This window comes from Mauremys mutica, chromosome 3 (genome assembly GCF_020497125.1).
Source record: "Mauremys mutica isolate MM-2020 ecotype Southern chromosome 3, ASM2049712v1, whole genome shotgun sequence".
Classification (NCBI taxonomy): domain Eukaryota; kingdom Metazoa; phylum Chordata; order Testudines; family Geoemydidae; genus Mauremys; species Mauremys mutica.
Window position 1 is genome coordinate 161,250,982 of NC_059074.1, and position 26,487 is coordinate 161,277,468.

Sequence of the window (26,487 nt, forward strand, 5' to 3'; positions counted from 1 at the left end):
ATAGGCAACAAACAAGCTTAGCTTAGAGCCCCACATGGGCCTCTAACAAAATAATACTGAATTATGAAAATACAGGCTATTATAATATTGCCTATGTTGCACTCGGTACATTTCATATCAGGCTCTCAAGGCACTTTACAAATATTAATAATGATAAAACTGCAGGTTTCAATATAAACAATGAACAAACTGATTCATCGCTTGGTACGCAACTGTGCTGCCAACAGTACAAGTCGTGGGAACCCAAAAGTCTGAAGTTACACAGCTACTCAAAAGGGAGGGAGGTGGGAATTGGTGGTTATTCCATAGGCTCACAGTAGGAAATTTTTCCTGATTTTTAGCCAAAATCTTCCTTTAATCAGTTTCATTCAATAGCTCCTTTTATCCTCCCCTTTGAACCACCTGAGACTATTCCTCTCTTTCTCCCTGGTGTTTACAGCCTTTATCTATTTGTTTAGCTTAATGGAAGTTTCGATATTCAGATCCATCCTGTAATAAAAAACAGTTCAACATTACAAAGGTCAAGGACATTCAGCCACTGCTAACTAAGGTGTGTGGGTGGAGGTTATGTTTTTCTATCACATTAATTTATTCCTTCAAGTAAATCATAAAGATCTAGTTAGAAAGCACAATAAAATTATTAATCTTTGCAACAAGAGACTGCAAAATACATGTAAAGACAAAATAAGCATAATAATAATTGTAGTGAGTAAGCAGGCCATAAAATGGATGCAGTTATAAAGCAAGAATAGCAATAACTTTGGCATCTATTCCTGATTTACTGTATACAGAGTATTTTTCTCTGGCAAGTCAACTGCTAGAAAATTTCAATTCTTGCAATGTAGGGCAAGTAAAGAAAAGAAATTTTCTTTTAATAAGGGGACTCTAATCTAGATGACTGAAGAACCTAAACAAACGGTCTACAAATATCCACCCAATTAATCTATTAGTGTTGGTCTTTGTTGTCTGGTAGAAAGTAGATATAATGATATGCCTGCAAGGACAGCATGCCCTGGTGAATATACTTTGCATTTTTTATGAATTCTTGAATATTATGTGTCTGTAGAAGTAGCAGTACCATCAGCCTATATTACACATTAATTAAATTTATAATCTATTCAAATCTATTGGGTAGTTCTCATCTCAATTGTAATGAAAAAACAGCAAAGTTGTAGTGACTTTGTGTCAACTTTAATTAGAACAGAGTGTACATTTCTTAGCTATGTGCAAAATTATGTGACAGTCCTGAAGAGTTTTCAGTTGTTTTTAAAATTAATCAACTATAGGGCACAGGTCCATTAGGGAGTGTATTACAGTTTACGATCCCTTTTGATAGGGGATTTCAAGATTCTATATCTTTGATCTTATAGACTTTAGCCTCTAGATTAAAATGTATTCTACTTTAATGCCAACGACAATTAGCCAACTTTTACTTTAAATATTCTGGTCAGCACAAAAAGTTAAAAAGCACAGATAGGCATGCTGTAAAATAATCACATTCATTCAGTTAAACATTAACAAGGGAGATAGAGAAAGAATTATGGTGCTGAAAGTTAAATTCTTCTCTTGCACTGGGGGTTAATGAGAGCCTTTTCCATTGAGTTCATCAGGTCCTCTTCCATGTTACCACAAAAACGCATGTGCTTAAGTAGTGCCACTGAATTCAACAAGTTTAAATAAATTATTCACTTAATCTGAACACAGGTGCAAAGAGTCATGCTATTTTCAGAGGCAAAAATTCTCAGAATTAAAAATGAGCAAGTAGGTTAGCTATCTTTGCAGCTGTATCACTATACCCCATTTTCTCTACTCATTTGGATCAAACATAAATTTGTGCATAGCTCTTTGTGGGAAACAGGACCTTAGGATGTAAATGGTTTAAGTTTTGACACAAAAATACGTCCATTCTACAGTTAAAATGTCAGAGATGCCAAGTTGTTTTTCAAATGCTATGACATTAATAGAGATTTATATATGCCTGGAAAAATGTTCTCACATTAGATTTATAAAAATGGACTGTTAATTCAAGGACCGATGCAGATGCTTGGTCAGGAATACCAAAAGAGACCTCACGATCAGACGGCTAACAAACTGAATGAGATCTGCAGCAGCAGAAAAATGCAAAGTAGTTCCCCAGTGCATGTGCAGGAGCATCACATCCCAAACCAAGAGGACAACAGTTCTGATCTGACATGGATGGAATTGCATCCAAGATATCACAAAAATTTGGGCATATTTTTACAAGATGTAGATTTTTTTGGCTATTCTCCTCTGTCTTGAATTTATAGGAATGAAATGGTGAGGAAAGATTAAGTCAAACTAGATGTTTATATCTTAACTAAATGACTTCCTAAACATGTGTCTGAGAAACACACAGTACTACAAGTTCAGCATCTGAAAGATGAAATTCCCAAACTGGAGACTAATTAGTCAGGGGAACTCAAAGGGGTATGACTAGGGACTAAAATGGATGAAGCTGGGGGAAAATATTATGCTATGAGACCCTGGGGTGGGGGAAAACCAAACAAAAACAATAAACCCAGTGAAGTCTATTCAAGCCAAATAAAGCTAGATTGGGCAAAACACTCACCCAGTTGTACCTTGTAGCTCCGCAACAACAGTGGGGATGGACAACATGATAATACATCTTTTCCTACTCTAATGTCTATGATGTAAATTGAAACAAATCTGTCACTTCTAATGTGGTAGTTTACAAATTTAAACAGTCAGGAAAACACATGCTTAACGTTACTGAATGCACTACGGGAAGGTACTCGGATACTATGGTGATGAGCATGATATACACAGCATAGAACAAACTGTACCAAAGCAAAGCCATTTCCATTACAATTCATGCATGAATTAACTTGCACAGAATGCACAAGCCACCCTCTTCATTGTTCCCACCCAAATGGTTGTAGTAAATATGCGGAGAGGCCTTAAACAAAACCCTGTAGACAGAGAAAAAATGGCTTTAAGCCATTTCCCAATAAGCAACAAATAAATGAACTACAACTATTTTTATTTCAGTTTATTCATAGCACCTACCCAAAAGCCATCATTGAATGCCAACCTGTATATATTTGTAATAACAATATTTATTATTTATCCAGTACAGAGTTTAGTAGCTGGTTTTAGGAAAAACTGCCTCTCTTCCCTGAAATCTGTGTTACAGTTGTTGTCAGCCGAGATGTTTCAGCTAACAGCCTCCTTAAATAGAAATGAGGCAACTGGTAAGGTGCTTTCCCTCAAGGGATCCTCTGATTTGGAATCTACTGCTCTTAACCTGTCTGCTACAGGTGTTAATCTTTTTTTTCCCCCTCATGCACACTGCAGAGGATCAGATGCAGTATATCAATGTGGTGAGCAGTTGAGTACTTATTTCTGTTGTGGAGGATTTTTATTTTTAGTGACAAACCAGTAAACCAGAGGCCAGGACAGCCTCTTGAGGGTGAAATAATGAATTCTTTTATTGCTGTAAATAAAAGATCACCTTCTCATCCCTCAATTCCAGAAGGGAGCAAATAGCACTTATTGGTTATAAGTGGCACAATTTATAAATTCCGCATGGTTCTGATGCAAATGGCCAAGATTGGAAGTGTAGGGGGAGCCACCTTTGAAAAGCTAGTATCCCTGTGCAGCTTGCTAGGGACTCCAGTCACTGAACAATTCTTTAAACACATTTAAAAACCTAAGGCTGCAAGACCTATTTTTTCAAAACTTGATGTATCTCACTTCATCAAAGAACCATCATACAGATCACATACATGTTGAATTTAAAATCTGAATATGTGCATATCAGGTGGAATAACATTCTTTGCTCAGAAACCGCTAATCCAATCGTATTAGAAGTGCAGTGGAAAGTCTTGTGTAAAGAATGAACCCCAAACCTACCCACCATCTCTGCCAAAACCAGCTGTTTAACTGGGATTCCTTATTGCTCTGAAATTCTGACTGTTTGATAATCAGTTGTATCATTTTTTGTTATGTGCTTGCAGAAGCATCAGTGGTTCATTTCCATTAGCTGAGCTAACAGCAATAGAATGAAACATTTGGGTCATTATCACATATTAAACCCTCCAGTGGTCTTGAATTTTACCTGCATTTATTGTCCTTCGTTAGGGCTTTAGCCATGAATATCCTTCAGTAATCGCAAGACAATACAAACTGCGAGAACCTTTGTGAGAATTGTTGAGGTCGCTGAACTTTTGCAGGAAAAATAATAAACAGTACTTTTACATATATATGGCACACTATCTTTTGTAAGCCAGTATGCCGTCATGAATTTGGCTACAGGAGGCACCGCTCACTGCTGTGATATTTCTGAAAAACAAAAAGGTTGCTCAAGAAATATCTTGGAAAAGGGAATCTCTGTGCATTACCTTTCACAGTATAATTGCTTTGTGTAGAAACATGGGAAATTAGTTACTGTTTCTGAAAGTGAAACCACATAAATGTAAATATTTATATTATATTTTATAATATTCTAGATAAAGTTGTTTAAGTTCTCCACTGCTGAAGGCCTTGTCCATAAAGACAGATGTTCCTTGCAATATATTAAACCATCCTTTACATCTAAAACCACTGATTCAATATTATCTTCTTTTTTTTTTTTTTGGCAACATGTTTAGCTGCGCAGAAGTCTATAGCCTCAAATGATAACACATGCAACAAAAAAGTAGTGTATTTTTAAATTGTTAAACTTGGTTTTCTTCCCTTATGTACAGAACAATTATAACTAGTGTGCATTACAACTGCTCTTTTCTTTTGACTTCAGTGACTTACTCATAAGTTTAAATTTATGGACATGCTTAAGTACCTTGCTGAACTAGGCCCATGAGATTAACTGTTTTAAAAGGCAGATTTAAAAGTTTCTTCTTGCTTCAAGATGACTTTTACATGACCTATTACTGACCTACTCTCTTGTGTCTTCATAGAGGGGTGGTATGCTACTGTATAACCAAGGTTGCAACTGAGTTTCCTTTATTATAAGCTTTATGCTAGTCACACAATAAAATCCATAGAAAAAAGTTAGCCTCAAAGTTGGTTGGTTAGGGGCAAAGATAGAATTTTTCTAAAAAATGAAGTGAACTGGGCAGAGATGCTGAATTACAACACCCTAAATTAGAGGGGTTCAGAAGTCAAATATTGTTTTAATTTAAGCTACTATCTAGCCAAGAAAAATAAATCTCCTCCCCCGCCATGGACAGTAAGTAGAGAAATGGAGGTTGCTCACCTGTAACTGGAAATTCTTTGAGATATGTAGTCCCTATCTGTATTCCACACGTGGGTAAACGTGCACCACATGCCTGAGACTGGAGATTTCTAACAGTAGTGTGCCTTGGTCCACAAACCATGTTATTGCTCTCCTCGGGCTCCAGAACCAAGGGTATAAAAGGTGGTGCAGACTGACCTCTCTCCAATTCCTCTTACCATGAATCAAGTAAGATCTGAAGCAGTGGGGAAGGAGAGTGGGTAGTGGAATATAGACAGGGACCACACGTCTCAAAGAACTTCCACTTACAAGTGAGTACCCTTCATTTGCCTTCAAGTGCTGGTTCCTGTATGTATTCTCCACATACGGGTGATTGGTAAGCAGTATTCAAACAGGAAGAAGTTGTGAGGATGCAGTTGGTATGAATGTCTGTAATACAGCTGTCCCCAGAGCTGCATTTGTAGAAGAGACCTGGACTAGGACATAAGGCTTCGTGAAGGTGTGGATGGAGCTCTGGTGGCTACCTGACGAAGTCCAGTATAGGTATTTTTCAAAGAGATGGTGTTGAGGTTGCCTGTGTTCTCGCAGAGTGGGCCCTCACCCCATCTGGGGGAGGAATACGTGCCAACTGATAACAGAGAATGATGCATCCAGAGATCCCCTTAGAGACTCTCTGGGCAGATAAAGCTTGTTTACACGATTATAGCAACAAACAGACTCTTATTTCCTAATGGGGTTCATTTTTTTGCAGATAAAAGGCCAGGGCCTATCTGATGTCAAGGAAGTGCAATCTCTTTTCTTTGCTGGAAGCATAATGTTTTGGGAAGAATACGTCTAAGTAAATAGGTTCGTTCATGTAAAACTCTGAAATTACCCTGGGGATGAATTCTGGGTAGAGGTAAAGGGAGACGTTTCCTCTATGAAATATGGTATACCGTGGGTCAGCCTAAGTGCTCCCAGTTTGCTCACCCATCTGACATGACGACAACCAAAAAGGCAACCTCCATGGAAAGGTGTGACATGGAACGCGGGGCCATCAGTTTAAAGGGTGGTCTGGTGAGAAGAAGAGTACCAGGTTGAGGTCCTATTGCCGTGTGGGTTCTGCTACTGATGGAAAGGCCCTAATGAGACTTTTCAGGCAACAAACAGTAGCTGGGTGAATGAAGATCATGGGCTTCCATCAGGGGATGGCGGACTTGCAACAAACTAACAGGAAGTCCAGATGACCTGAGGGACAGGAGATAGTCTTAAATAACAGGAATTTCTGCTGATTCTGGTGATTTTCTGGTGGAGACTTCTACTGTGATTGGGGATAGTTACAGTGGCCTTTGAACACGAACATTCTAGGTCTGACGCCCATCTAAATACCAGGGCATGAGATGAAGAAGGCCTGGGTTGGGACATCTGATCCTGCCATTCTCCTAAGTTAACAGATTTGGAGAGAGATGGATATGGATGGGATGACATTCATAGGAAATCCAGAAACCAAAACTGTCTTTGCCACTTGGATGCAGTGAGGATGACCCTAGCCCTGTTGTGGCATATTTTCTGCAGAGGTAGCAGGAGGATCGTTGGGATTTAATGAGTAGAAGGAATGCATTGTGATAGACAGACTGCTCTTTGTTCTAGTAAGTTTGTATGTTTCCTGGCCTCCCCGAGGGAGGGATGCATCCATGATAATGGTCACATCAGGTGTGGGTGTAAGGAAAGGAACTCTCCCATGAGCTTGTTCTGGGTTCATCCAGCAAACAAGAGAAGCTGTTACCTTGTATTCATTTCATGTCTGTCTGGTGAGTAAACAGACCGGACCCAGGCCTGCAAGCAATGCAGGTGCAGCCTGGAAAATGGTGTTATGTAAGTAAATGAGGCTACGGTAGCCCAGCCAGGGAAGACAGACCTTGACTGTGGCCTGAGGTCTGAGGGTAACTTGTCTTATCAAGTTGGTCATGGCTTGGAATCTTTCCACAAGGAACAGGCCCTTGCTGCAGTCAAGTCTAGGGTTGCTCCTATAAAGTTTATGGTCTTTATGGGAGTCCAAGTGGACTTTTCTTTGTTGATGCAGATTCCCAAGGAATACAGCAGATAGAGTAGGAACAGAGTTGCTGACTGGACCTCCTTGCTGGATCTGCCCATCAGGAGCCAGTTGTCCAGCTGTGAGGACTCTAGGCACTGTAGCTAGTTCAAATCGGAACACTCTGCATTGGTAGTGCTCTTGTACTACCAGAAATCTGAGGAACCTTCTGTGGGTGAATGTCCATTTGAAAGTAAGCACAGAAGCACAGGACTGCAAGGGACCTTAGGGTGACCAGATGTCCCGATTTTATAGGGACAGTCCCGGTTTTTGGGTCTTTTTCTTATATAGGCTCCTATTACCCCCCCACCCCCTGTCCTGAATTTTCACATTTGCTGTCTGGTCACCCTAAGGGACCTTGAGAGGTCTTCTAGTCCAGTCCCCTGCACTCAAGGCAAAACTAAGTATTATCTAGATCATCCCGAACAGGTGTTTGTCTAACCTGCAATGACGAAGATTCCACAATCTCCCTTGGCAATTTATTCCAGTGCTTAACCACCCTGACAGTTAAGAATTTTTTCCAAATTCCCAACCTTAACTGCCCTTGCTGCAATTTAAGCCCATTGCTTCTTGTCCTATCCTCAGAGGTTAAAGAGAATAATTTTTCTTTCATGTCAAGAGATGCAAACCACGTGCCCTCCTCCAGAGAAGGCATTATTGATGCCAATGTAACCATGAGAAATGTTGATTTTCAAACAAAGAGAACTGAAATGTACTCAATTTACTGAACTCACTTCAATGACAAAGTGCACAGAACCAAAGATTAGCTGATGAATTTTTTCAAAGGTTATTAAGATTTTTAAATAGGAGTGCTAGAACACATCAATTTTAACAAGATGGAAACAGGCTGTCAGAAAATCACTGGAGATCTATGCTTTTTAAAAAAAAAAAAAAGTTAATTCACCAGCCACACTGTATGTAGAAAGATAGCTCAAACCATAAACTGCTCCCTCTAGAGGGAGTGAGGGATGTAAGTAGAAAAAGGAGAATTTTGTCACCAAAACTGAAGTTGGTTTACACACAGCTGTGTGATTAAGTGACATTAAGAAGTGATGTTCGCTACAACTAGAAAGTCCTTCTGAACATTTATGGTTGACTTTAGCTTGAGAACGAAAAGCAGAAAATTTATGTTAATTTACTAGATTTACCTATTCAACCGAAAAATTCCTCCCTGCTCTGCCAAATCCTCTGCTAGCTCCTCCCCATCCCACTCTCGTCCCCACCTCCAACCTTTTGAGATATTCAAGTCAGAGCCTGTCTTCTGGTTTTGGAAGTTCCCAGCCCATTTTGGACACTACCCAAACTTCAGATCTAAGATCATGAAATTTTAGCACCTGTGTGAAGAGACAAAATGATAGTGAGGCAACAGCGCACCACATTTAGTATCAGCAACATGAATGCATGAAACAGACTAAATCAACAGTCTGTGGGGCACATTTCTATACTACACCCACAAGAGAGCAAACGTGGGCCTTGCTTCTCTAGAATGCTGAGTTAAGATAGTTCAGCTACCTTTACAGCGAGCTTCCTGACTTTTAAATTGTGGTACTTTTACTGACTGCTATGTCCCTGGAAGTTATACACCCTTAAGTTACCAATATGTACTCAACCTTACAGTTTTTTGTCTGGGATAGTAGAAAAGGATGTCACACAGTGTCTACCATATTTGGGGTAATGTTCCAATATATGCATGGTCACTATAGCCTTCCCACTTCTTTTGATAAACATGAATCAAATTATGTTATGGTCCAGCTTATGCTACTATGAGGACTATTAGTGCAAGAAAATTAAAAAAGCAAAACAAAGCATCCTGTAGATAATTTTATAGAACATACCGCAGTAACAATTGTGCCTTTAATTTATAGTCATTCTTCAAGGTTGTCTTTAGGGGTTTTGGAATAGAAATAGCTCTTGTACAGTCACTTTTTACAAATCAACTAGTTTAAAAATATGAACTTTAATGTATACAAGTGTCCTTTAGAAAATACACTGTTTGCTGATACCGTTGCCTTACTGCGTTGCTAGGAAATAAAATCTCTAATGCCAACATGTTTTACAATTCAACAAGATTGCTATCATACAATTGTATACTCCTGGTTTAAAGTTCAAGACTTGATGTACTGCACCAGCTTCTTACCCAGAAATGGCACCTGACTTTGGAGTCTCCTCTGGCTATATCAAGAACTTCTAAAATTTGAAAAAATATCACTCCTTTGTTTTCTTGAGGTTGCTTACATGTACAACTCAATTGTAACTTTATTGTCTTATATTCCAATCATAGAATCTCAGTCACTAAACATCGCAGCTTTTGTAATGTCAGAAAGTAACTTATTAAAAAACGCCCCAATGACTGGTCTACTCCAGTTGTTCTCAAACTAAGGCCGCCGCTTGTTCAGGGAAAGCCCCTGGCGGGCTGGGCCGGTTTGTTTATCTGCCGCATCCGCAGGTTCGGCCGATCGCGGCTTCCACTGGCCACGGTTCACCGGTCCAGGCCAATGAGGGCTGCGGGAAGCGGCGCGGGCCGAGGGACGTGCTGGCCACCCTTCCCGCAGCCCCCATTGGCCTGGAGCAGCGAACCGCGGCCATTGGGAGCCACAATCGGCCAAACCTGCGGACACAGTAGGTAAACAAACCAGCCCGGCCCGCCAGGGGCTCTCTCTGAACAAGCGGTGGCCCTAGTTTGAGATCCACTGGTCTACTCAACAGTAAACCTTTGCACTAGGAGACGCAGTACAAAGTCATAGCACAGCAAATTGTACTTGCTACACAAAATGATCAGAAGTGACAACTTCTGCATCGATGTACATTATTATAAGTATGTAATTATGATTAACATTTTCAGTGGTAATTCTAGTCTTAGTTTATTTTGAATTAACGCATTTTAAAGTTTGTGCTGATGTGTACTGACTTTGTCTTTCAGAGTTATATAGAACTGAGGTCTGCTCATTAGCAGTGAACTGCTTTCATAACAGGAACAGGCAATTTTAAATCTGTGCATCTTTAGTTTTTATTTTAAAAATTTGTATGGTACTTTACATGCCAGAATGATCAAGGATAACTCATTGAAAAACATGAACTTTTACAATATTGAAAATGAATTTGCAAACATCAAATCCTGTTCTTAAAAAGCTTTACAACCAATGACATCATCCCAAATTTGCCACTGACCAACTCAACTCCGCTGACTTCAGCAGTTCTGTGGATGACAGTAGTGCATCTGGCCCAATGAGCATTTCAAAAGAATATTCAACATATACCAAACTCCATACCTTCCAAAACATGAGCCCAGGAAGTTCCACTATCAAACCAGATATCCAGGACATCCTGTCCCTGTACATAATCCAGTACATCATGGCTACCAACCTAATGAAGTAACAGTTAAATTGTGTTAATAAGAGTATAGAACATCCTGTACCTTTAACTGGAAGAAGGTGAGTGTCCCCAAAGTAGAAATAACCACAGCAGAATTTGGTTTTGGTCCACCAGTTTTGCAGAAGATGTCAGGAAGCATGCACACTTTGCAAGAGGTTATTTACAAAATTAGATGTGATAGTTACTTTTCAGAAGACTAATGACCCTCTCTCTCCCCCTACAAAAAGTCAGAAGCTAACGTGAACTGCATACTGGACACATACTTTATATGTACACAGTGGCTGAAGAATTCGGCTGTGAAAGCAACACAAACAGAAGTACTACACACAAACATCAGAAAAACTAGCTTTAGCCATCAGAAACATTTTGAGCCCAACTGTGGCCTCAGTTCCCTGCTGAGTGCGCCCAGTGGAAATGCATCCTAAATTTCTGGCACCAATCTGATGTACAACACTGAGATATAGCACAGTACAATACACAATCTGGATGTGCTCTCATTTGATACCTTATAGCAAATATAAAAATCTTAAGGATCACAGAACTATCTGAGGGTTTAATATTGCTGCCAAACATTGTAGTCCTCAAGTGCCTTCGATATTAAATTAATAGCATTAGCTATACTGCACTTAGTGTTACGAGAGATCTAGGTTGCGCCCCCTGCCCCCCCCCACCAATTTCCACCCCCCTACGTTTACAATCAGAAAGTTACCTTTGCTGCAACCTTTCTTGGTAGAAGCTGTTCAACAGGAAGAGTCCACCATGCATCACTTCCATGCTGCTCCACTATTTTAATAACATTCTCAATGATTTCACTGTGTAAGAAGGAAACATTTTAGCATAGTTCAATCAAGGAGCTACTATAGATTCCTTAAAGTAGCTGAGACCCAAAGTAATGATGTATATTGAGATACAAACCAAACCCACTAAAGCAGAAGTTTTCAAGCCTGGTCCATGAACCACCAGTAATCTGCAGAGCCTTTTCAAGTGGTCTACATGATGCAATATTTTGAGAAACATGCAGTGAAGGATTGGTGGACTGGGACGTGAGGAGGTTCTCTTTCTTATGAGGTTGCCTGAAGAACCATTGCACTAAACAATGTCTTGTATTCTACCTTATAGATTCTTGAAGAATTATGAACTGCAGACTCACTGAGATTGTGGTTAGTGCATCAGATCAGGACTATTTGAGCTCTTCCCTCCCTCACTCCTTCCCACTATGCTGTTGCAGTAGTCTTGATTTTTTTCCTATTGAATTAGCTGATCTCAATTTGCGGCCAGAACACCCCTCAGCCCGCACCACTTCCCGCCGCCCACATTGGCCTTGAGCGGCGGATCGCAGCCAGTGGGAGTTGCTATCGGCCGAACCTGCAGATGCAGCAGGTAAACAAACCGGCCCTCCAGGGTGCTTACCCTGGCAGGCCATGTGCCAAAGGTTGCCGATCCCTGATCTAATACATTGTAGTTTTGTTTACCTGGAGCATTTGCAGGCATGGAGCCCCTCAGCTCCCTGTGGCGGCAGTTTGCCATTCCCAGCTAATGGGAGCTGCAGGAATTGGCGTTCCCAGGCAATGGGAGCTGCGGCAATGGGAGCTGAGTGGCGCCACTTCCTGCAGCTCCCATTGGCTGGGAACGGCGAACCACGGCCACAGGGAGCTGAGAGGCTCCATGCCTGCAGGCGCTCCAAGCAAATAAAATGTCCCAACCCGCCAGCGGCTTACCCTGACGGGCCAGGAGAACAAATTTTTGCTATTTTTACCTATCCATTTGGTGGGGGGGGAAATGTCGGCTTATAAACGAACGGGCTAATGAATGAGTATATACAGTAGTTTACAAAGATGAATGTTCTAAAAAGGAAAAATCTTTTACAAGTATATTGTTTTAAATAATCAAACATCTTTTGCTCACAGGCTAGGAATTATAAAGACCCCATCCTTCCCCACACAATCCTATTTTATATCTAATTTCTAAAATAACACTAACATGTACTGTTTATTTTAATAAACCACAAAGTCATTTCAGCCTATGGAACGATTTCACACATACAGTAGTATGTCATGCTCCTGCTGGCATTTTAATAAAGATTTAATTCTTCTATTTTTTGCCTATCAAGTCAAGTTTAAAGCTTCCGGTGAAATTCTACTGAAGTTAATGGGAGTTTTGTCACTGCCATCATGGGGTCAGGTTTTCACCCTCTGCGTTTTTCCTGCAACCAGTAAGGTAATCTCTCGCAGCCTAAGCACACAACTAAATGGGAGCCTGGAACTCCCAAGTTCTGCTGCCAATTTCACCACTGACTTTCTGTGGCCTTGGGAGAGTCACTTAACCTCTTTGTTTCAGTGTCTCAATTATCTACACAACTTTGGCCTTGTCCACACTAGCGTTTTTTCCTAAAATTGTCCACAGTTAGCAACTGTGGGTACTTGTGTGTAGCCAAGACACTGGCAGATGCCAGCACTTCAACTTGTGTGTTATGACACTGGGCCAGAAAGGGTTAAGCAACTAGCAGGCTAAATGACCCAAATTAAACCTTTAAAGACATACCAGAAAAGTATATAAATGGTAATTAAGGCCATTCCTTATAAATAGCTAACAAAGCCACGTTAGATAGACTAGAGCTTTCAAATGTAAACCTGTATTGTTAGAGAACTGGAAGAAGATAGTGATTGTATTGGTCTGTTAACCTCTAACAAGTTATAGATGTAAACAGTGTAACCCAACGATTCCTGTCTGTTACAAATTCTACTGATTCAGCGATCAAAAGGAGATATTAACATTAAGTTGGGTGTAATGATATCATTGTCTATATTTCTCACTGAAGTTTGTAGTAAACTGTCTATGAACTGCTCAGTTACCTACGCTGATGAATGCATCTAATTACCTGTGTATACATAGGAAATAGGAAGTTTTACTTCAAAGCCACTATTCTTCATCTAAGGAACACCTGCTGTCAAGAGGCTACCAATAGCCTGCCAGAGATCTACAGAACTCTAGGGCCCCAGTCCTGTATTTCAGATCTGCTTACGCTTGGTCAGGGGAAGCTTGAGTCACAGGACTGAGGTCTCCAGCTTCAGTCTGGATCACACTGCTAAGTGTCATGAAAGAATCTAAACAAACTCGCTAAACGGACTGCCTATTTTGGATTATAACCTGATGAACTGATTCTGGAATAAACTTTTTGCAACTCAGCAGCTCACCACCTCTACCATGAAACTGACTTAAGAACTTTATTCATATCTGTATGTATATTGATCTTTTAACCAATACTCACTCTCTTTTCTTTTTTAATAAATCTTAGTTTAGTTAATAAGAATTGGCTGTAAGCGTTTATGTGGGTAAAATCTGAAATATTCACTGACCCGGTGGATAACGTGTTCAATCCTTTAGGGTTGGTAGAACTTCATATAAGATAAACAAGACTTTCAGTAAGCTTCATCATATTTGACTTGGCTGTCTGGGTGGCAGCCCAAGGCTGGGTTGCTTTAAGGGAACTATGTTTTTGGCTTTGCGGTAACCAGTAAGGTATTATAAAAGCTGTTTTGTTGCTGGCTTGGTGAATCTAATTCGAATAACCACCAGTTTTGGGGATTGTCGGCCCCATTCTTCGCAGTTTTCCCTGATTGAGCAATCTCAGTGTGGCCTCTCCAGGCAACAATGGTCAAAGTTGTGAAGACCTCTGAGCCCAGTTTAACACACCAGCAGCTACCTGGCACCCTTTCTAAGTTAGTGGAGCTGGACAAGTAACAATAATAAGACATTTTAGGAAACTAATCCTTGTGAAAATGTATCACAAGAAGAGTACATTGTGAAGATATTTTGTAAGGTGATGTAAGATAAAATGCTCTAAATATTTGCCAATTACCACCACCACCCATAACACTGGAGGAAACTGCATTTCTTGCACTGACTTGAAGTTCAGTGCGGAGCAATGTCAAAAACTCTGCTATATACCCAGAGGGCAATGCACCACAATACAGGACAGTGCTTGCGTGGACAGAAGACCATTCCAAACATGAAAGGTTTTGGTCCAAAACAGAAGTAGAAAAGTCAATTTTGGACTGGATTCTTCTATGTTAGGAGAGGTAGGTCTCCTCTATGCATTCCCCCCGCACCCACACACATACACAAATTCCTGTTCTCCGGAAAACCAAACAAGACAATGTCAAGCTTATTCTGATTGCGCTGGCCTGGTCTGAAGAACATTGGTGTTTGGAACAACTTCAACTATGACAAAGAGTCTATCTCTCTCTCTCCCTCCAATTCTAGGGCTAATGACCCAGCAGAGAGTTTGGATTTGCCATCGAGGGCTGCATTCTCACCAAGTGATGGCGTGAACTGTAAGACTTTGACAGATCTAGAACTGTCTTTTTTTGAAGGAGAAAAAAAAAGAGAAGTACAGGAGATTCTATTAAACTCCGGGAAGCAGTAAACTCGCCTTGCTGTTATAATAAGTGGAAAAGACTCTTTCTGTGGGTAGCCAACAACTTCACCAACCCCGCTTCAGCTCCTTTTCAATCCATACTGGAGCACTTCAACTTGCTTCATCTGAAATCCTCGGGACTCTCCATATAATCAGTAAGAGTACCATCTTGCAGCCACCTCAACAGGTTACAGCTTAGCTGAACAAAAGACAGTATAAGCCACAGTAAAAAGGAAATATTCTTGGAAGGGCTTAGTGTTTCTACCCTCCAGTTAGAGAACCTGTGGCTACATGGGTCCTTTCTCTAGTACTTTCGCGGTAGTCTCTCTCATTAGGCCTCTCTCCTTAGGGAAGCGTAGCAACACACTTTGAATGCTCGATTTATTTATATAGGTCTAAGGAATACAGAAAATCACCTAGACTGGTTGTCTCTTAGGTGGAAAAGAGTAAAGCTCAGGCAATCACATCCCAATACCTTTTAAAGTGAGTTAGACTTAGTGATGGAGAATCTACTATGACACTTGGTGAATTGTTCCAATGGTTAATTACTCTCACTATTCAAAATGTACACCAGTCTGAATTTGTCTGACTTCGATTTCCAGCTATTGGATTATGTTATGCCTTTCTCTGCTAGACTGAAGAGCCTATTATTAAAGACTTGTTCCCTGTGTAGATACTTATGAACTGTAATCAAGTCACGCCTTGACCTCTCTTTGTTAAACTAATCAGATTGAGTTCCTTGAGTCTATCACTACAAGGCATGTGATCTAATCATTTAAATCATTCTCATGGCTCTCCTCCGTATCCTCTACAATTTATCAACATGCTTCTTGAATTCTGAGCACTAGAACTGGAGACAGTATTCCAGCAGCGGTCACATCAGTGCCAGATACATAGGTAAAATAACCTCTCTACTCCTAGTGGAGATTCTCCTGTTTATACATCCCAGGATCCCATTGGCTTTTTTGGTCACAGCATCACACTTGGAGATTATGTTCAGCTGATTATCCACCACAACCCCTAAATCTTTTTCAGAGTCACTGCTTCCCAGGGCAGAGTTCACTGTTCTGTAAGTATAGTCTACATTCTTTGTTCCCAGATGTATACACTTACATTTAGCTGTATTAAAACATATATTGTTTGTTTGGGCCCAGTTTGACAGATTTCTAGCAGAAGCTAGTTCCAGAGCTAGGGATCTACCACAAACACTGCCCGTGGCGATATAGCTTTTGAGCATGTTTACTGAATGCAGAGACTGCAACAGAACATACAGAGAGTCTCTCAGGTCAAAGATTTTTGTCTGATGGAGGACACTCATTCATCTTAGATGCACAACTAGCCATGGTGATCCATTAATTTGTCACCTTTAGACTTGATTATGGTAACAAGCTCTATTTAGGCCTAAGCATAGAAGCCACCTGGATAAGAATTAAGATGTCTGCCTTTTGCATGTAAGAAAGTTTGTTACACCTTTACTCAGTACTCTGCACTGGCATCAAATCCAGTCCCCAAGTGAAATTCAAGATGGTTATCACCATCGATAATATTCTACAAAACCACCACCACTGTTACTTGAATGCCCATAAGCAGGGATGAGCCCAGTAACACTCCACAATTTCAAGCTATCTTGAAAAATTCTGTAGGAAGTACCCTTAATTGAGGGTCCTTGCAATTAATGTTCCCTGCCACCTAGCATCATTTTCACCTTCCAGATTCAATCTGATCCAATCTGACTTGCATCCGAAGAAGTGGGTATTCACCCACGAAAGCTCATGCTGCAAAACGTCTGTTAGTCTATAAGGTGCCACAGGATTCTTTGCTGCTTCAATCTGATCCAATATGAAGGTCGCACTCTCTATCATATACTGGGTGTGTAGGGTTATTTCTCTGTCCAAGCTTGAAGAAAAGAAGATGTAGAGACAAGTGTCATCAACATATTGACACTGCAGCTCCCAGTACCTCACTAATCTATCCTACAGACTTCACGTGAACACTGAACAAGAGAGCTTGACAACATAGCAGAATGAGCCCTCCAAAAGAAGAGTAGTTGCACATGAAAACCCTCTGGACCTTGCTCTAGAAAGAGTGGACATAACCTCAAATCTCTGCTTACTCCTATCAGTCCCTACAGTCAAATCAGCTGCCTCTCATGAGCAGTGCTGGAAGAATTTCTGTAGAACTAGAAATACCAAGAGGGAAGTCTGACTGCTGTTCATCCACTGATATCAATGTTATTTCTGAGCCATGTCCACACTCTATGCCTGGTATAGTCTGATGAACTGTAATAGCAATTTGTGGGGGAAAACAACCTGAGTAGTCCATCAAATGAGAGCCATTAAGTAGGTCAAAACTCTTCTTTGTCAACAAGCAGTGGGTTTTGCAACCCTCAGGAGGGACAAGTTCTACTAAAAATGGCAGATGAATAATAGATCTGTTTAGCCCAATCAGTAGGAATTAAGTAACTTAAAATAGCAATGATGCCTTCTTCTAACTAAAAGATATTAGTTCCTAACTTAAGCTTTAAAAAAAAAAAAAGAAGTTTAGAACAGATAGACTTCTAGTCTGCATCTGATCTTTAAAGCATATAGGAAGTGGTGATTGTACTGAAGAATGACAGCAAATGCAGTATCACACTTGCAGTAAGCTACCTCCTACCTACCTATATTCTGAATGACCAGTGTTTGCTCCAGATTACTTTGCCAGACAGACAGCCTCAACAGAATTAGGGGCAAAAAATTCTCCCAAATTTCTACATAGTAGCCATAAGTAAAAAGGTAAGAAAAAAGAGGGGAAAATTCAGACACATATATGGAATTGGAAATTGTGTTATCTGTAATGAAGAATTTTGTTTACTTGTTGTTCCCTGTAGATCTCCAGAAGAAAATGCAACCTTGCAATCAATCTTCCGTGTCTGTGTGTGAATGGTGTTAGAAAATGTCCCTACCACCAGGTTTTGTCAACCCCACTTAGCATTGGTTTTCTCTACTGTTTCCATGAATACTTCTACATAGACATCATGGGCTGAACTATCCTTTTATCATGCATAATGTTATACAAAATAAAGCCTAATATAGTTCATTTATGAACTTCAGTAGGAGTTTATTTTAGAGTGCAAATTCCCCTGAACCTGACGTGAATTATGACAACTTTCTCTTCTACAATATAATAGCATTAGATAATGTCAGATTCTCCTGGTTACATTATGCAATTAATTATATGAAATAAAAGTAGTCAAATATTGACAGGTTTACTAATCATTAACCAGTATTCTCAGGTTTTTATGGTAGTCTGAAATCAACTAATTGTAAAGGTTCAGCAATTTGAAATTATTTATATCTCATTCAATTTCTGTAACAAAAACTCTGGGAGAATTTAAATATCATAAAGTATTTTTTTAAAAGCGGTTGTATATAATATCTAAGATTCCAAGAATGCAGCGTCTGCCCCCATGAGAGATTTTAAAAGCCACTCCTCTGACCTCTCCCCAAGATTCTCATGAATAATAAGTGTTCTCCCTACTATCTTTCTAGTTCTAGTCCACCTACTGTATGCATATTTTAAAAACTAATGTTAAATTCTCTCAATACATAAATATATCAAAATGCCAGTGAAAAAAACCTCTCTCAAATAATTACTCATCACTCTACAATCTATAAGCTTCCATGTGAGTACAATAATTCATAGAGTGAGCAATAAACCCCATTGTAAAACTTTGCCTTATAGTCATAGAACATATCTAAAAGAACTTGTCTTACGTGTCACTTGCTAGGTCTCTAACAGTGAAAACCCATGAGGTAATTCATGCTACCATGACACCAGCCAATCATTTTGAACTCTGATATTGCTTGTACTGACTGCTTATTTAGGGTGTTATCGGAAATTAAGCAGCATTAAGATGATCCCCAGCAGAAGAAAAAAAACCAGTTCCTGGAGTTCTCTAGTCCCCTTTCTTTTTGTAAAATAATGAGTGCAAGGTAGTCTCTCTTTTTACATAGGTATCAGTACTTCGCCGGACAGTACTTCGCTGGACAGTACTTCGGAAGGGAAGGGGTAAGCTGCTAATGTTCTGAACTTACTGAAATATGTTTTAAATAAAGTACATTTGATAAAGTTATTTACTTTCAATTGTAGATGTATTTATACAAGAAACATGTGACTGGATTTTCTATGTACAATTTAAGTGACTACATACCTAACTAATAATAAAATTACAGGAAAAGGGGAGAACACTTTAGGAAATTTTATTAGTCCAATATAACGATTAATACTAATATTCAGATAATTAATTAGTAAAGCTAAGTAGTAGTTATCTATAAAAGTTTGCACTTCTTATTTGTTACTGGAGGTGAGCTACTATTCTAAATCGTAGCTTTTAATTTAGTCTGTAAGATAGTTACTTTTTCAATAAATCTAGGAAAAAAAATTAAAATATTTACTTGAAAACCTAATGTTGGAGAACGACAATTGCATGAGTCAGATTGATTATTTAATTTGTTAAACTGTTGTCTTGTGCAGTTTTTTAAATTTTACACACACACACACACACACACACACACACACACTCCTGCTCCCACATTCTCATAATAACTATTTGAAAACTGCAATTATTTAATGTATAACTTCTCTTCTCTCTTATATAGGAAGTAGGAATTTGCCATTTTACTGAAACTTTTGAACTCGACTTAACTATGCTGAGGAGGTAGAGGTACTTTTTTGTGGGATTTAATATTTATCTGCATTAGAACATCATTTAGATTACTTTTTAATGCTGGAAGACTATGCTTGTTGCTGCATGCCCAAAATGTCTGCAATGGCACATGTGGATGCCAGTAAGCGAGCAGATTCTTAGAGAGATGAAGCATTAAATGTCACTGATGCAGAATTAGAATCTAGTTCTTGTTTTTAAAATGTGAAACAGCAGCAGAATTGCAAACTTTTTTAAAGCTTACTGTCTTAGGGCATGCAACATACATCCTGCAAAATAAGAATGCTGCTGACTTTAAAATGGCAAGTCCATGGGCATACCCACACTTGCACAGAAAAATAACACTGGTTTATTTTAACAGAGTTACTATTTTAAGATAAGTATGGGGAATCATTCAGGACTAACCAACAGTGTTATCAGATGTAACAGCAACTCCATGTGGACTACACTGACTTCCAGTGGAGATGCTGTTACTTTTGATATCTACTGACAGCATGTGGAGCAGCCACACACATTTACACACCATTGGAGTTAAAAATATAAGTGCAATTTTAGATCAAAGCTCTTTGTAATATTGTGTTGTAATTTTGAATCATTCATTTATATAAGTCTAAAAGTTTAAAAGACATTAGAAGCTTCATGTACCATATCATGCTACATACTGTATGAGAACCAACTACAATAAAATATGTAGGACCGCTGTACATTTTATTAAGAACTGGTGTACAGGAAAATGACCTATGAATTGACAGACTGTGTCTTCTAAATTTGTCTGTCACTTCTGTAGGCCAATATTCTGCATGCCTTAACTGCTTTGGAACCAGAAGTCTGCTATGACTAACTTAGAGAAAATTTATCTTCTGCTGTACTGCAAAATATTTAGAAGAACAAACTGTGCAATACTTATTTTTAAGTCAATGCTCATTATTTACATTTTCTTTTGAAAAGAGCAACAGAGGTGGCAGCCAAAGAGAATAAATCTAATTTTCAATCATACAGTGTACAAGTCTTTTCTGTATTTCACTCTTTAATCTCATGTGCTGTATTGACCCTTAAGCACCCCCACATGCCACTTTTTGACATTCATGAATAATGGGCTTGCACAAAGGTGGAGTTGCTGATCTACTGCAATGTTTTCTCCGTAAAAACGCCCCAACAGTGCCACTGTTCATACAACTCCGGCGACATGCCACAGCTCAAAGGTTTACAAAGGCACACCTTTTGGCATATGTTCTTGGCCTTTAAGATAGCTATAACGAAAGGAGAATTCCTATCCGTCACTACCTTCAAATACGTTCCCTGTTGCCCAGCTAAATGTATGCAATCAGTCCTATTTGTGCATATTATGGTGTTTAGCTATAATTTCAGAGGAAAATATTGCTTAAGGCACATTTTTATAGCTTGTTAACTGACTGCAAAGTTGTGCTACATAGGAGTTTTTTGTTTTTAAAAAAATACTAAACTATTTTTCACACAATTCTGGAATAAGAAAAACAAAAATACTTTTTTAAAAGGCTACTTTCCAGATGCACTGTAATGGCTCCTGCAGAGGAGCCATACTTTATTGTGTAAATATATATCTGAAGCCTTTTTGTAAATGATTTTTTAACTAGATGAATGACTTCCACAGGTAAGAGATTATCTTAACCCAATATACAGAGCCTTTACACATTTCTGTCCAAGAGTACCTCGGCACTATTTGCATGTTGATAATAAATACCATAGACAGAGGAAGTGAACAAAGAGAATTGTGTGCACACCCCACACACATTGATTAGCTTTGCATAGAATCATAGGACTGGAAGAAACCTCAAGAGGACATCTAGTCCAGTCCCCTGCACTCATGGCAGGACTAAGTATTATCTAGACCATCCCTGATAGGTGGTTGTCTACCCTGCTCTTAAAAATCTCCAATGATGGAGATTCCACAACCTCCCTGGACAATTTATTCCAATGCTTAACCACTGTGACAGTTAGGAAGCTTTTCCTAATGTCCAACCTAGCAAAACCACACTTGCTGCAATTTAAGCCCATTGCTTCTTGTCCTATCCTCAGAGGTTAGGGAGAACATTTTTTCTCCCTCCTCCTTGTAACAACATTTTATGTATTTGAAAACTGTTTTGATGTCCTCTCTCAGTCTTCTCTTCTCCAGACTAAACGAATCCAATTGTTTCAATCTTCCCCGGTAGGTCATGTTTTCTAGAACTTTAATCATTTTTGTTGCTTTTCTCTGGACTCTCTCTAATTCATCCACATCTTTCCCGAAATGTGGCGCCCAGAACTGGACACAAAAGTCTAGTAGAGTGGAAGAATTATTCTGTTTCTTACTTACAACACTCCTGCTAATACATCCCAGAATGATCTTTGCTTTTTTTGCAACAGTGTTACACTGTTGACTCATTTAGCTTGTGATCCGCTATGACCCCCAGATCCCTTTATGCAGTACTCCTTCCTAGCCAATCATTTCCCATTTTGTGTGTGTGCAGTTTATTATTCCTTCCTAGGTGGAATACTTTGCATTTGTCCTTATTGAACTTCAGTCTATTTACTTCAGACCATTTCTCCAGTTTGTCCAGATCATTTTGAATTTTAATCCTATCCTCCAAAACACTTGCAACCCCTGCCACTTTGGTATCATCTGCAAACTTTATAAGTATAATCTCTATGCCATTATCTAAATCATTGATGAAAATATTGAACAGAACCAGACCCAGAACTGATCTCTTCGGGCCCCACTTGATATGCCTTTCTGGCTTGATTGTGACCACTAACAACTACTTTCTGGGAATGGTTTTCCAACCAGTTATGCATCCACCTTATAGTAGCTCCATCTAGGTTGTATTTCCCTAGTTAATAAGAAATATCATGCAAGACAGTATCAAAAGCCTTTATAAAGTCAAGACATACCACAAATTTAACGCTTTGTCCCTATCCATCAGGATTGCATACTAAATATAAAGTGTATGCCATCTTAGAACCATATTTGTAGAAATGGCATTATTAGGTTCCATACCAATTGTGTCTGACTGATTTTCATTTAAATTTTTTTCAGTCCTGAAAACTCGCCCTGAATTCTGGAAGTCAAGTCATAAGAGACTTGGCAACCAATTTCCACTCCCCTTCACCTATACAATCTTATTATCCTTAAATGGATTTGTACAGGGGTCACTAAGGGCATAAGTGTAACTCAGCTGTATTCCAGTTGTGTATCTGAAGGCAGGAACTGACTCAGAAAATCAAATATGGAAAGCAACGACTCCACAACGCCACTTTTACAAAAAGTCATCTTTTAGGGTAGACTCACACTTTAAAACCTCTTCCCCTCAAAAAAAGCTAAAGGAAGTACCCTGATCATGAAAATAAAGAGCTCAGCAAAAGGGATAGCTCAGTGGTTTGAGCATTGGCCTGCTAAACCCAGGGTTGTGAGTTCAATCCTTGAGGGGGCCATTTAGGGATCTAGAGCAAAAATCTGTCTCGGAATTGGTCCTGCTTTGAGCAGGGGGGTGGACTAGATGATCTCCTGAGGTCCCTTCCAACCCTGATATTCTATGAAAAGTTTCAGTTTAAAAATTAAAAGCAGTTTAGGTGTAAGAGACAATCAGAAGAAAAACACTTGGGAAAATGTTAAAATTCTTGGGGGGGGGGGTTGTTGTTGTTTGACTGATTTGTTTTTAAGTACTAGGCTGAAATGTACTACTTGTTTTAAAACTCAGTTCAGATTTTTTTTTATTGTGAACTCATAAAAGCAGAAAGATAATAGGAGTGTCATATATAAGACACAAGAGGTAATTGTCCTGCTCTGCTCAGCACTGGTTCGGCCTCAGTTGGAGTACTGCATTCAGTTTTGGGCACTACGCTTTAAGATATGGAGAAACTGAAGACAGTCCAGAGAAGAGCAACAAAATGATAAAAAGATTTAGAGCAACCTGATCTTTAAGGAAAGGTTAAAAAACTGGGCATCTTTAGTTTCGAGAAAAGAAGATTGCGACAGGACCTGGTAACAGTCTCAAATAATGTTAATGGCTGTTTTAAAAAGGATGGTGATCAATTGTTCTCCATGGCTATGAAGGTAGGACAAGAGGTAATGTGCTTAATCTGCAGCAAGGGAGATCTAGATCATAGGATAAAAATTCTAACTATAAGGATAGCTAAGCACTGGAATAGGCTTCCAAGGAGTCCCTGTCATTGGAGATTTTTAAGAACAGGTTAGACAAACACCTGTCAGGGATGGTTTAGGTTTACTTGGTGCTGCCTTAGCATGAAGTGGGATGGACTAAATGACTTCTCAAGATCCCTTCTAGCCCTACATTTCTGAGTTTATGATAAGCAGGTTTCCTTAACTCTAACTGTACTAGATGGTGCTGGAAAGGTTTACATATGAAAGCCTGTGACCTAACGTTATGGTAACAAATACTCAAACAGGAAATAGGGGCTCTCTGAAAGATTAAATGGCCTCCAAGTTAACTCTGAAATAGGCCAAAGGTTTCTTATTCTGCATCTGATTTGGCCATCCCACTTTAGTCTTCTCATTTCATAGGCATCTGTCAACTTTTCAATTTCAGAAATTATTGTAACAAATAATTGCATAATTGAGTTCATAATGCTGAGATTATAGGTCATTATCTGTTCTAGCTACAGGATGTAGTTCTTTACATTTAATACTGATGTCTAACATCAGCTCTCCTGAAAAATCTATTAAAGCAGAGACAAACATCAAGGAGGCAGCTCAGCTCACTGCTGGTTAGTGGTATGAGACAGACCTAGACCACTATCTTTAAACCACATTCATTAATGAGACATTGGCCCCTCTAGTTCTTTTAAATGAAAAAAGAAACAATATAAAATTAACTATGCCAAAAAACACAGTCATGAACCAAAATAAATTTGCTTGCACTTCAGTTGTTTGTAGTTTTAATATTTTCTATATCAGAGCAAGACAGGTCTCTTATTTTTTATATGAATAAAATAGATACCTGTTTATCAGGGATTCTCCTGTTGTCTTATGACAGAACACTGGAATTGGAACACCCCAACTCTTCTGTCTTGAGATGCACCAATATGTCCTTCTGTCCAACATTTCTAGCATTCTATTCACTGCTGATGCAGGAATAAATTTCACTTTTTTTAACAATTCCTATGAAATAAACACAACTACAATTATTCAGGGTTGGAGAGAATTCAGAATTTAACAAAAGGATACTATTTATTCTCTCAGGGCACAAAGAGTTACCGGCAGAAATCCTCACATATTGATATAATATGCTCCAAGGTGATACCTCATGGATATCATCAACACCAGTTACTTTATTTTCTGCTTGAATCTACCTATCTGAACTACTTACATGACCCCTGCTACCACGCACCTCACAATCTTTAATGTATTTACCCTCACAAGCCCTCTATTATCCCACTTTATAGGGAACTGAGGCACAGAGAGGTTCAGTGATTACAAAGGTCATACAGGAAGTCTGGGTTTGAGTGGATGTATTGAACCCAGCTCTCCCAACCATTGGAATCTTTCTTCTTTGGAGTCTTAAATGGAAAATGGCATAAGCGCACAATTAGTCTAAAGTTGGTGGCAAATAAATGAAAATGTAACTGCTGATTATTTCCAAACTAATTGTTAATAAGACTGTGATTGCTATCAGCTGCAAAGTCTTTGTAAACACTAAGGGAGGAAAGCATACTTTTGAAGTGGAATGTACACGTTATGCAAAGACCCCATATGATAGTAATGTCCTTTACACTCCCCCAAATAGCAAACAATGTAACAAAGTGTAGTACCTGGGCTGTAACCTTGATATTTGCTGTGTTTACAAACCACTGTTTGCTTGCACGAATAATCACTGGTTTCTTAGTCCTCCAGTCATATGGGTAGCTATGTACACATTTCTCCTCTTTTAATAAACTCTTTGCTGCTTGAAGCATCTGAATGACTATTGAGAGTGAGAATTAAGAGTTAGAGGTAATAAGAAATTAGATTAACACAACACTACTGCTGCTAACCCCACTTCTTTCCTTTCCCCAAAGTCCAATTCCCATCCTCCTGATAACAGGAAGTGCCAATATTTTGTCCACTGTAAGATTTGTTTGGTTTACATGAACCTTCAAAGTATTTGATAGAATATTGACTAATTGAACACAAGATACTAACCAGCTTCATTTCCTTCTTCCAGTACAGCCTTGTTTTGAAGCTCAGGACCTGCAGCTTCTGTAAAAAATCCACCTTCATCCACCAGGCAATCCTAAAACAAGAATATTTTTAGTAATGTCAAAATATCAAGGGACTATTGTATTTCTATTATTTTACAAGAATCTGAAATTATGAACTAAGACTGCAGTATAATATACCATACATCTGAATCAAGCTGAGATATAAGGTGTCACTTTTAATATTCAAAGGTAATTATGATGTAACAACCCTGAAATTTGCCAACATGCCACTGAGCCTGAATTCTCAGCACAGGATGAACTCCACTGAGTTTGTGAGGATACAACATTCATGTTATTGCCCCAAGTCAAAGAGTACTATTCCATTTAATTCTTAACAGATAGAATAACTACAAGCAAAACAGAAGTACACTTAGCCTAACAGAAATAATGCCAAGGAAAAAATCTTAAGTACAAGTTAGATCATGTCAGGTTCAGCTTTAAAACACTATATTAATCCTTTCTGCCAGAGCTCCTAAAGCACCCAGATATTGCAA

General features: G+C 39.1%; 1 protein-coding gene across 1 annotated transcript in view; it reads right to left on the minus strand.

Moving 5' to 3' along the window:
• Positions 1–26,487, minus strand: part of IARS2 (isoleucyl-tRNA synthetase 2, mitochondrial) — a 51,360-nt gene that overhangs the window by 12,673 nt on the left and 12,200 nt on the right. The window contains exons 10-14 of the mRNA XM_045009742.1: positions 25,935–26,025; positions 25,565–25,716; positions 24,754–24,914; positions 11,368–11,470; positions 10,556–10,649 (exon numbers count right to left, since the gene is read on the minus strand). Coding sequence (XP_044865677.1) covers positions 10,556–10,649; positions 11,368–11,470; positions 24,754–24,914; positions 25,565–25,716; positions 25,935–26,025 — 601 coding nt within the window. The remainder of the gene's footprint in view (positions 1–10,555; positions 10,650–11,367; positions 11,471–24,753; positions 24,915–25,564; positions 25,717–25,934; positions 26,026–26,487) is intronic.